Source organism: Cloeon dipterum, chromosome 2 (genome assembly GCF_949628265.1).
Source record: "Cloeon dipterum chromosome 2, ieCloDipt1.1, whole genome shotgun sequence".
In the NCBI taxonomy this organism is placed as follows: Eukaryota; Metazoa; Arthropoda; class Insecta; order Ephemeroptera; family Baetidae; genus Cloeon; species Cloeon dipterum.
Genome location: NC_088787.1, coordinates 13,144,694 through 13,157,909, shown reverse-complemented (window position 1 = coordinate 13,157,909; position 13,216 = coordinate 13,144,694). Strand labels below are relative to the sequence as shown.

The window sequence follows — 13,216 nt, the reverse complement described above, 5'->3', positions numbered from 1 at the left end:
GTCTAAATTGTTCTCAACGATAGGAAAGTGCTGAAAGATATTTACACAGTTCGCGGAAAAGTCGTGAAACGCGGTAGAGCGAGCTGGTTGAAAACCATTCATTTTACAACTGCGAGATGTGCTCGCATTGGAGCGCATCCATAAAATGCATGCATCTAGTTTTTGCAGCGTGCCGACGGCGTCCCAGTGCATTTTAGTGTTAAGCACAGCAAACTTGGCCTATAAAATAATTTATGGAGTTGTAAAACGAATAAAAAGTTAACCAAGCAGGAGAGGAAGAAAAGAGGCGGCCGTAAATCACACGCGCGTGCTTTGCATGAATTTGAGTCCCCTGCCGAGATGGTCGGTTATGCTAACCCGTCTGGCGTGCGGGACGCCTTTGTTGCCTAAATTACGGCCTCTTCGCAGCATCCCAGGCGCGGATGAATTTTTCACGCCCTGCTGCACGATGGTCGATGAAAGGGCTGCTCTAAATCTCCTTCTTATTCGCCAAACCAATGCGCGTGGTCTCGCCAGTCTAGACTGCTCGATGGCATTCCGCGGATTGTGCGGCCTGCGTACACAATTTCGACGGCAGACCTTTTTCTCTCATAAATCTCCGCTCTGGGAAGCATGAATTCCATCCTAATACGAAATTAAGGTATGCAAGGAGGAAGATGGTTGGCATTTCCCTAGCATACACTTCCCAAGTTCTAATGAAAAAATACGGAGAAATTCCAACACGCTCCCTCCATTTTTCCTAATGAAATGAAGAATTATTGCTTGATTTTTTAAGAATTTTAAGAAAGAAGTAGTTAAAAAAACATGACACCACCTGAAAAAATTCAATCAAATCGCATCATGGATTGTTCAATTTTTAGTACATTGTGTGCAATCATAAAAATACCGTTTAATTTGTAAGACAATGAAACTCTTGAATATCCCACGAGGCTATATTTTATTTAGTGGTGCGTTTAAGGAATTTATTATGCGGAATGCAACCATCAGTAAGATTAACGAGGAAGAATTTAAATTTTGACGGAGGTCCATATTTTGAAGTCTATTTTCGTAAAATTATGACGTTTTTTTATGGATGCACTGTTTGAAGAGGCAAATTGATCGACGCTTGTACTTTCGGGGCAATATACCTTTAGGTTTTATATTTTTGCAAAAAAGATAATACTTCATTTTTTGAACTTGTAGACTCAAAGCTCAAAGGTAGCCAATTTCTACATTTTTCTCGATCAAAAAGAAAATAATTATATCTCTACGGTCAAATGTTAAATAAGTATTTGCCGTTTTCCGAAGCTTTGTAAATCGCTGATTTTGTCAAATGAAAAATTTCGGTCACTTTGCTCAGTTTGCATCATTGAAGGTTTTTTCACGAATCCAAACCTGACATTGAGATGATATCGCTTTTGTTAAAAACCTCAGAGTCTTATGGAGTTTCCTCGTGAGAAAAAGCAATTCACACGAGAATTTCCTCAGTTTGCGGACGGTATCCGCCGCGATTAGCAGCTAGCGAAAGTGCGTTGCGTACGGTATCGACTCGGCCAGTTCGAGTCATTTGGTCGCGCCCTGCTGCTTTTTATTGCCTGCGACAATGACCGTCTGGGCGGCCGTCACACGCACTAATGACGCAATTTTCCGTGTCTATGTTTGCGAAAAGCAATAATCACCGCGTCTGACGCGTGTTGCACAAGATCGTTTGCGGCCCACCCCGTTTGTGCGGCCACCCCCCGCTGACCGCACCCCCGCAATCGAAGGAATTAAGCAAACTAAAGGTCGCTCCCGACGTTCTCGGCTTCGCACGTGCGATTGGCAGTCACACAAATCAGAGGGGCCTTGCTGCGAATTTCCCATTCCATCCTCTGTTTCTTCTCCGGCACATTAGTTTCTTTCATACGAGAAGTGATTAAGATTATTATATTTTTGCGCATTTTTGCATTTGCAATATTATATTTGATGTCAATTCTAATTTTGCATAACTTTTCCATCCCTAATTAAGAACCGGTACTGCTTTTTTGGGCGTGTTAACTTTCCACGGCGCTTGCTAGCTAACGAGATGGCCATGCAGCAAAAAGGGTAATTAAAAATTTAAATTAATTACACTCACTGCCTGCCAACTAAAGGAACGAGTTTCTGGCCAATTAGCCTGCTCGGTGCAAAAAGTGTGGTTGTTAATGAAATTGCCTGCATTGCATGTTCCGGATTTTTGCAGCGGTAGAATAAAAATCTTTGCCGTTCCCATTAGCAAGTTGGCAACTCCTCTTTCTTTCTTTCTTTCTCGTATGAATTTTTTTCTGGCCGCGCTTGTGCCGCTTTACCGCTTGGGCGAATGTCAAAACGTGACCTTGCCAGTAATGGATATAAACTGAATCAATAAACTGTATGCCAAGATATTTACAATTATGGTGATTACGTTTCCCCAACTATCTTTTAGAGCCAGGATGACAAAGTTTAGGCAAAAAAGGCCTCGATTGACTGCCAAATTTTTTTACCAGTGCTAAATCTGAGCGAGTTGTAAATAATCCTGATTTTCAAAATAAACTCTCTACAATTATTTTTTCTTGGCAATTTACTCTCCGTTTATTTTTAAATCTTTCCTCGTTCAATACAAATCTACTTAATTGAAAATTTATCGCATTTACAGTCACCCTTTTGCAAAACCTTGTAACACGCCGAGTAAATTGGCAATCTTGTGTCATTCTCCCTTGTCTAAAAGCGTTGCGTGCGTCAGCAGAGAGGTGTTGGTGTGTTTATCTGATTATTAGATTCACTGCCCCTGTGTCAGTTGGCATTGATTGTTTTGCCGCTAGACAGACAGACGACATTTATTGCATTCCGAGGGAGCAGGCCGAACAATGTAGCAAACACGGCGCTTGGCAGATGCATTCATTCGCCTGTGCGCTCTCGCGAGACATGTTTTATCACTTTCTCTGTCCGTCTGACCCTTTGTCCTGTCAATCTGCGCCGACATCTCGGTTGGTGCCTAGAAAAAAGGGTCAACGCTCCACTTTTCACTGCCGTCACTGGGTCGCAGGACCTTGAGACGGCATCATTCATCATGCACCTTTTGCTTACAATAACTGCCAAGTAATGAAAAGGATAAAAAGCATTCGCCGAGCACCACCGGCGGCGGCGGCGGCAGCAGCGGCCAAAGGTTTGATTAAAACTAACCCGCCTGGCACGCGTCCAGCCAATTTTCAATTTTTCCTTTTGTTATCTCCGGCAAATTTCATACTGGCCTATCCGGCTCTGGCAGTTTGCCTCTGCGCATATGTCCTCGGAATCTCGTCTAGCCTTTATCTCGGAGTCGAAATTGGCGTTTGGACCGCGCCGGTGCCAAAAGGCGAGTGAAAAATGGGCAACAAATCGCTGCTAAATTTTCCCTTTCATCGACAGAACAATAATTTTAGAACCCTGTTGTTCTTTTATTTATCTAATAAACTTCTTACCTTTTTTACCCAAAAGTTAAATCGATTGAATTTAATTTAATTATGAGGGCTAGTGTTTGTTGGTCTAAAAGTACAAAAAGGGCCGTGCCTGATTTTGATTACTAACAACAAACTGCTGCAGCGGAAATTATGTCACACAATTTTTTATGCTGTAATGTCAAACAAATTTCCAATTAAAAATCTGTTGATCTGTTAACATGCGTGGCAGTGAAGCATTTACCTCGATTGACTCTGCTAAACGAGTGCACATTAAAGGAGAATGATGACTGTATAGCACAAGAAAACATTTTGCTATGCTTTGAACCACCTACATTTCCACGCTGGCGAATGCGGTAATAATGCACTCAACGTGGTGCAAAGGAGTTAAAGCGGGCAGTGGAGAGATCTCATCGCTCTGAAAGCGCCACACTAGCAGAAATGACCCGCATTCGCGAGGTCAGCGAGCCGCTTTTGATTTATGCACACGTACATATACATTCGCCTGTAGTGTAACGTGAGATCCGTTCTCGGAACAAGGAAGAGGACGGCACGCGAGCCGCGGTGGAAATTTGCATGAATTAAAGGAGACAAAAGCAGGCCGACCTCGTCACGTGGGCGCGATAAAAGACCGGCCGGCTTTTGTCCAATGGAGAAAAGTAACAACAAATAATGTATTTCATTTTTTTAGCAGAACGTTATAAAATGGTTCTGATTGTAAAGAACGGTATGTTTGTACAAGACCCTCCATTCATTTTTGTTACTAAATAAATTAGAATCACACAAATTTAGCAATCTGTTTCTATAGATTAGTAAAAATCATTATCTGAAGTGCACAAAATTCGGAAATATTTAATTATTTGTCAGGAGGCCTATATGTTTTTTCAAACATAATTTTTTGCATCCTAACAGCAATTAATCGAATTTTTCAAAATGGTGATAAGGAGGGTTACTTCAAAGCTCATCAAATTAAATTTCCCAGAAATTTCACCTTTTTTTAAAATTTATTTAATATATTCCTTGAATGATACGATTGAACTGGAAACTGGAAACGTCTAGGCTCATGCACAGTCTAGTGACCATATAGCTTCAAGATAAAGAGACCTGAGTTTTTCTGAATATAATCCACTCGAGACTATGCGACGTTCACATCAATCGACTTTATTGCCACCTAATTCATCTAGTGCAGGCTTCATTCTTTTATTCTTGAGACTGAAGTCGCTGTATTCGGTAACCCAGGGTTACTCAACACAACAACCAACCACCCCCGCTCTTTAAACTGCCAACAAACGCGCCCGCCGATCAATATACAATTTCTATTGTCCTTCCTCTCGTGGCTGGTGCTCCGGCCGGATCATGCCTTGCCTCTCGTTAATTAATAACAAACAACCTATTCACTTGTGTCTATTAACGTGGCGCTGAATAATTTACCGCCGAGAGACGCCCTCGTGCTTATCTCCAGCGACAAAGGCACGTCGTAAATCAATCGCATGCCGGTCCGTGCCTCTCTGCTTCAAACAACTTTCAAAGCCAGCCAATTTTTGATTTAATTTCTTTCGTCCAACTTTCGTTCTGCGGGAGTCATTGCTGGCGTTTCTGCTAAACCACTGAACTAGAATGGGGCGCAGCTGAATTATTCATTTATTCAAAACGTTAGCACTTAATGTGCCATGAAGAGTAGCGGCATATATGAATAGCGACTCTGCATGAGCAACTCGTCTTCTTTAAAAATTGTTGACTGTGGAGAAAAATGTTGGGCTTGAGCTCAAAGAGATTTAAAATGCTTTTTTCATTGTTAGATTTATATTAAAATATATTTTAACTTGCTCAACGTAACTTAAATTCAGTTCTCTGAGTTTATACAAAAATTAAATAGAGCATAATCACAAACGGGTGTTGATCTGACACATGAATTCCAATTTTTATTTATTAAATCTCCCAATAATATTATAATTTTAGTGCATAATAGAATTTTAAATATATGAAATTTGGTTTGCAAATGATTTTTAGCCTCCGAACATCAAAGTTTTTGCTGAAACGCGATCTGTTGTGTTAAATTTAAAATTGTGAAAAAAAATACCACAAATGAATGAACATCAACGTTGGAAATTATATATATGTAGTGTTATAAACTCGGATTTTTTGTGAATAATTTCATTTATAAATTACATTGCACACGCCTTGTTGCCTTTCGACCGCACGCTTCGTTTTCTGGAACGGCGCCGCGCCACCCCAATTTGCATAGAGCAGCGGCCCAAATTGGCAAGAATGAATGAAAAAGCCAATGTTTAGCGTGCCGAACAATGCCAATATCGGGGAGAGCGAGCCAAGGTTATCGCCTGTTTCATTTCCTTCGCCCTCGCCTGCGTGAAACAGACCTAGAGATAAGGGCAGGTGTCGGGGGGTGGGAGGACACACGGCCGGCATTATGTTATTTGACGGCGCTGGGCGATAGCGTTCGTCGCTTGCGTGGGTGGGTGGGTGGGTGACTGCAGCTGTGCGCAAATAATGCATCCAAGTAAAATATATATAGAGAGAAAAGCGTCTTCCAAAATTCTAGATTGGCCGGGGAATGAATCAGAAGGGAGAGTAGACGCTGCGAACGCAAACAACAGACTGATTCGCCGCGAAAAGAGCAGTGTGGGGATATAAATTGGATTTACCGGCCGAAATTTTTCCTCCGTAGATTTTGGCATGACATTTGACCCTTTTTGAATTAAATAATTTGAACTACGTGAGTGTTTTTGAACTTATAAAATTAAAAAGCTCTTTATTTTAAAATTTAAAGATTTCGTTGGAAAGATTAGTGCTCATTTTTCGAGTTTGAATAATTAAAATTTTCTACAGAACAACTTTTGAATCGTATCTTCTCTCAAAGTTTAAGGGAAGAATAGGACTGAGATTTGGAAAATGTGTCATTCTTACCATTTTTATGATAATTTGGAAATTACAACTTCCCTTCAAATTTAAAAAAATATATATGGTTAATTTCAAAAGATTCCGGTGAGTTTAGTACGTTTTCTTTGCTTTTCTTCAATCTGAAATATTCACGATAATTACCAAATAATTCCGAAAAGTATGCGGATGAAATAGATCAGCTTCCCAAAGAAATTGTGTGAAAATAAAGCTAAAAAATAAACCTCCGCATGGTTATATAACCACTCTAACTAATTGGCGGGCTTACATTTGCTGGAAAAGGTGCAGAGTGCACTCGCCACCGCAATTTGCATTCAGCGGCGCTCACTTCAGCCGCAGAGAGGGGCACCTGCAGGCCTGCACAGATCTAATGGATTCTCTGTCGTTGTTAATATTCATCAAGCGCACATTCCGGGAAATTGATTTATCCAGCGCTCAATTGCATTCGGAATAATCTGCGCTTAATCGCCGCAGCGAGACAATATTGGCCGACACCCGCACCCGCACACACACACACACACACACCCACCCCTATTTTACGCCCGGCCGTAATAGTTGGCGGCGATATTATATCTGGAGTCGCTCTAGATTTATATTACACCATCATTTTGCGGAGCTTTACTGCCACACCACACACGTAAATCCGACAGGATTACCGCGAGCCGCTTTCCAAGCTGGGGGAGCGTTCAGCGTATGCTGCTGCTGCTGCTGCGAAGTCAAGTCAGTCAGTCAGTGGATATAAGTAAAAGAGCGAGACGCGCACACGACTGTAACTAACCACCTCGCCGCCACCGACGCCGCAGACAGAGCAGATCTTGTTTCACATCGCAGCCACTGTTTACTTTTAAAATGCAAAGTGCTCGTGCAGCACAATAATACACACTATTCCGCAGTGACTGTTTTAACAGGGGATGAACCATGCACAAATTATTATATTGCTACAGAAAAAATAACCTCATTATCTGGAATGAAATCGGAACTGCTTTTTTATCATTTCGAATAATTGTAATAAAATATTTATTATTATTTCTGCAAAGACATTTATGGATAAATCTAATTGTGATTTCAGCCCCTGCATTTCCAAGACCACACATCGACCTTTTCGAGGGCTTATCAACGCACAATTTGAGTGATGCTATCCCTGGTGTAAATTTAGCCATGGGACCTCATAGCACTGGAACTGCAATTAGTTTTGAGGGTAAGTACCGATAATTGAATGTAAGCACGAACACGCCAACAGAAAATCAAGAAAGTTATCCACGCAAAATAAATTACGTTCAAATTACAAGTTGGAGTTGCTTTGAAATGGATCCAGAATTTTCTAAGTGCATTATTTTAAGGTCGCGTGCATTTTACTTTCACCATAGGCAACCCACAAAACAAGCTTTATTTTGTGTTGGTAATTAATGGCCTGTCGCGGTGACATTTTGCCTTCAAAGGCACCTTCGCTGAAGGCCAAAAATTCAAATCTGAATATTATTTCGATTCACTGCCGACGTCACTCTGATAACATCGAATTCATTTATCTATGAAATGAAAATCGGTACATCTCGCCACTCACCGCGCCTTTTCCCCCTTTGTTGCCAGAAACAATGACGTGGCTGTTTAATTACTATCTGGAAATCTGGCCGCTTAATTGCCCAAATGCGTCAGGATTGGCATTTGCTGTTGCCGGGTGAATGAGCATGATAAGCATCTCCGCACGCAGATTTTCTCATTCATGAAAGTGGCTTTCGTGCAAACATATGTTGCCCACTCAAGCAATTTGCTGCTTATAAGCAGCTGGTCAATTTAGAAAAAAATTAAGGGCTTACACGAGTTGCAAGATTAATTTTTCAAATAAATTCGTTTAAAATAATAGAGTTGCCTTTTGCTGATAATATTTATAAATCAGATTTTGAAGGTAATTTTTGTGCTTTATTGCGCTACAATTATAGCAACCACTCCTTTGTTCCAGTTAGATTAAAATATTTAAACCTTGTCTGTGGACATTACTGCCAAGGGAATGAGTGATGAAATCGTTGGAAAATGAAAGATAAAAATGTGGCTAATAAACAGACACGAATTGTAATTATATTTTTATTTGCATGAAATTGTAGCAAGAGCTGCCCGATGCAGCCGAAAAACACCTGCCAATATAATTCATTGGAAAAATAGCCCTTGTCGACTTGTAAATTTTTCGCTTTTGCCATAAATCCACACAATTTCAAATTGCGCCATTGGTTTCTCTTTAAAAATCGATTCCGTCACGGATCACGAACTCCCATAAATAATTCCATTGACTGGCGCTGCATTTATTTTCACAAACACGTTCAGGCTTCCTTGAATTTTCATTGAGCGAATCGATTTTACGAGAAACGTCATTTGGTCTCGCGACATTTTTACTCAACAAAACGGACAAGAATAAAAGGAGAAGACGCGCGAGTCAGCCTGACAGCTATGCATGCAGCATGGCACTACCAGCCTGAGCCGAAACAAGGGGCGCGCACCTGGTCTTTCAGCCGGCAATATACATATTTACTCTCCGCGCCAACACCAAATAAATGAGGCCGGCAGCGAGGCTCAATGAAAATCTGAATCATTCCGTCGATATGGTGTAATAACGAAATAAACCGGTGTTTTTATTCCGCAGAGGGGGCGGGAAGTAGTGCACACACAAGCACACGGCCGTACGACGAGAGCGCGCGGGCGAAAAGTGCCACTTAATTGGCCATCGAAGGGGTGGTTTTGTATTTTCAATCGCGACAGGTGCTGTCTGCTTTGCGGTGACAATTTCAAACACGACAAAATGATTGATACCCTCTGGCAAAATAATAATAAAAAACAATTCTTAATGGAAATGTTTTACCAAGCTTCGTACCAAATATTGAAAAACCTAAAAGAGAAGTTAAAATTTGTGAACCTTTAAAATATGATTTAAATGCAAAATTAATTATGAACCTTTTCCACAAGAATAAAGTTATCGGAGGAAAAATAAGCTCAAGTTACCCTCATAATTTTCCTTAGAAATTTCAGCTATAAATTTTCTTTTAAAATGTTTCCAATTGAGTTTGCTCGAAACTTCTGAAAAAAGTAAGAGTTTCCTGAAATTTTGATATAAATTTTATTTTTGTTTTAGGGCAAAATTTAGTGAACATAATAACTAAAATCACGAGAGAACCAATTGTGTTTGACAAACCAAGAACGCTTATTATATTAGCAACAGAAAAGTTGGCGCCTATGTGCTGCCTGTGCTGATAATCAATGGAACAAATTTCACCTCGGCTGCCATAAATTTCGCTGGCATTATGGTTTCCGTAAAATCAGGAGAGGCGTCATTTGCATTTTTATGGCGCTTTCATAAAATAGGCCTCTGCTTCTTTGCTCAGCAAATTTGCCGGAGCGCCAAGCCAACGGCTGGCAGCTTTTCCCCTTCGTCTCGGAAATTCATTTTTCAACCGGCGAGCTGCTGCTGCGTTTTTTTGCCGCACCAGCAAAGTGAATTTTCACGGACGGGCAAAAAGCGTGCCTAAAACTTCCGAATAACGCATGCAAAAGTGTAATTTCGCCAGCTAAACTGCTATTCTCGCTCAAATTAAGCCATTACGACGGAATGAATGGGGCTTTTTCGCCTCGCCCGCAGTTTCATTAAGAAGAGACCAAACTGCAATTGAATATAAAGTGATTCTATCGACATTGATAAAGTGATGAGCGTCGAAGATTCTGACCAACTAGTATCATTGTTATATAGTTCAAGAATATTTATTTGCATCTGGCTTTTCATCTATACAAATTAAAAAACAGCTAGGTATTTCTCAGTAATCATTTTTTGTATTTTTGAATTGAGTTCAATCACAATCACCCTCAATATTCTAACCTTAGATTAATCTGTCTTTCAATACAATAAAATGAGTGGTATATTCTTCTCAAGCCAGTTGACTTTAAACTCTAAACTTTGTTTGGTTGTATTATTTTTTGCTGTAATAAGAGTCGGATTCGTTGAACCTGATCTATTTTTGTTCATGGGTGATCAAGTTCAGCATACCGCATCAGATTTATCTCACGTGTGCATGGAGATCAGATTAGAAACAGAGAGTTGAAACTGGGCTTTTTCTGAGAGCGACAAATATTATTTTAAGGTTTTCCACAATGTGTAACGATTTCGATTATGTGTCTGTCAAATTTATCTCACGGCAGTTTGCCTCGTGATACGGTTCGCCGCCAATCTCAATGTGGCCTTTTGTCGTTTTGTTTCTGCCCTGCCCCCGTTTGTATGATATTTTGATTGAGTCAGCAGGCGAAATTTATGCGTGAGTGCACCTGAATGCAGCACGCTTTACACAAAGATGAGCTAGCCTCTGGCGGAGACGTCGTCGCCACGAAAAGCGGCGACTCTCAGCGCTCGAGTCGAATGAACTCGCGTTCCCCTCAGGCAACATGCAGTCAAGTTAATTTATAACGTTAGCGTTTTTCATTGACGACAGCAGAATGTCGTGATAAACGTAAAAGTGTGCATGTATAAAATGTAACTAACTAAAGAATTGTTTTGTGTTAAAAAAACTTTTAATTTTCCAAATGCGGTGACACATAACATTTATTTATTTAATAAATTCAATCAAGAATATCAACGAATTGGTTACTAATTTATAGTAAAAATTAATGCGAAATATTTAGCGGTCTCGGCGTTAGATCTAAGGCACTGGCGCGGCTGACAATTATTTAAAAACGTGAAGTTTGATATTGCTTAACGGAAGACATTTTTTATCCTGCACTTTATAATTTTTGACCTTTTTTCACCGGCGGCTGGCGTGGCTGGCGTAGCTTAGCCACATTAACGGTGGCTGCTCACGTGACCCAAAATTGGCCGGCTGGCGCGGCGCAGCGCGGCTGGCTAACAACTCTAGAAATATTACGTCGTGAGAAAATCAAGGATTTCAATTTCATTCCCAATATTCTTTTCACATTTTTAAATCAAGATATCCGTTTCTAAATTAATGAAATCCAGGCTGACGTACAAATTAGCAGTCACTGACTTTTTTAAAAGAGAGTAATTGCTGGAGACAGATTCATTTAAAAAAATTCATGGCTATAACCAGGAGTTTTTCGTCACCTCTGCTATGGTCAACCAAATATGGAAGGGAGCCATTTTTGTTGACGGACACATGTTTACGAGACACGCTTGTCACGGGTTTCACTATTTAATCTGTAAAAAATTTATCTATCACTCCTGCGTGAGTGGGGACTGTGAGGGCAAATTCTGTGATAAATGATTTAATGAGTCAACAATATCGGCTCAAACAAAATTAAATATTTATCCATCTATCTATCTATCTATCAAAGCCTTTTGTGTAATACAGATTTCTTTCACATTTTTAAATTTTCTTCAGCTAACCAAAAAGAGTGCGAAAAATAATGCCAGTCTTCACTTTCATTTTGTGTCTAGTTTCTTGGGGCTGACAACAATCGCAAGAGGAAGTACAATTTTTTATGTTTTTATTATTACTTTGCGCCAAGGGGTGTAGCGTTAAACTCATTTTATTTCACCCGTTCTCAGATTCTGAGAACGGGTGAAAAAGTCGTTTTCCTCGCTCGCCTCTGTTGATAAGAGCATCACTCGTAAAAACGTAAACAGAATAATTGCTCATCGGGATTCCAGAAAAGGAAAAATCCTTTGACGAGCGCCGCTTTATTTGCTCCAATCGGAGCGACATGATAACGCCGCCATGGCATTTTCCGTTTTTTATTGGGTGTTACTAAAATCCTGATTTCGGAGAATGTCATCGTTTCGGTTCAAGGTGGGGGAGATTTTTTTATTGCAGTATTAATTTTTTCCTCCACAGATATTTGAGATTGTACAGATTTTAAATTAAAAGTGTTTATCATGAATTTTCATTTATTATCTCTGGTTTTGTTGCCTTTTATTTTATAAAAAAAACTGAATAAATTACGAAACCATTATTTCATTAAGTGAAAAAGACATTGCGCGGCTATGAATTACAGCTCTGAACATAAATTAATGATTTTAAACTACTTACTTTCCTCAACTTATTGTTAGAGGCTGTCTTTTTCTTTCCCTTCTGCGGTGATTTCAGAGTTAAAGAGAGCGAAACGAAAAAGTTCCGCCGTGGAAAAAAAGACGAATTTGGTGCGGCTCGCCAAATCAGATGCAAATCAAGGGTGTGGGCGAGAGGAGAAAGAGGCAGCCACTTGGGGATAATCCTCTAGAATGCTCCATTTAATTCCGCCGCTCTTCATAATACTCAGCAGCCGCGCGCGCAAGATGATAAAACACGACGGGGTGAGGAGCAAGCCAGCGAGTTGAATCAGTGCCAAATCTGAATCCATCGCAGTCTCGTCTTTTTTCACGCGCAAAAAAACTTAGTCTCAATGGGAAGAACGCATCTAATGGCTTTTTTATTGGGCGTCTCACACGCAGCTGGAGACGAATGCAAAAGGAATCACCGTCAAAAGAAAACTGGAACTTATTGCCAAAAAGGGATCGTGCGAGAAATTGAACCTGACAACTGCACTGGAACGTTAAAAGCAGACGCTCCCATTGATTTTGACTGGCGGAAATTATTTAAAAAAATAAAACTAAAAATTATAAAGGAAATTCTCACGCAGTATTCCATGCATATTAATTTTCAGCGCGTGATTTTATTTTCAAACTTTTTCTCTTTTGCTGATTTTCAAATATTGCACGGCCTAACCTTATGATTAGAAGCAGAGGCAGCCTTCAGTGAGGTGCACGAAGTTTTTCCATGTAGATATTGCACTTATAAGATAGTAGAAATGCAATATTTGAAGTATCTGCAAATTAATAAATGGAATTTTGGGCTTATGATTTTTTTCCGAGTGAGTTTTGTTGTAAGGAAGGCTAGACGTGGGATTTTTACGTGACTTTATGT

General features: G+C 40.1%; 1 protein-coding gene across 4 annotated transcripts in view; it reads left to right on the top strand.

The window, feature by feature from the left end:
• LOC135935683 (protein kinase C-binding protein NELL1-like) overlaps nt 1-13,216 on the top strand; it is a 29,655-nt gene that overhangs the window by 4,102 nt on the left and 12,337 nt on the right. For all 4 annotated transcript variants that reach the window (XM_065478191.1, XM_065478193.1, XM_065478192.1 and 1 more), the window contains exon 2: nt 7,399-7,527. In XM_065478191.1, coding sequence (XP_065334263.1) covers nt 7,399-7,527 — 129 coding nt within the window. The remainder of the gene's footprint in view (nt 1-7,398; nt 7,528-13,216) is intronic.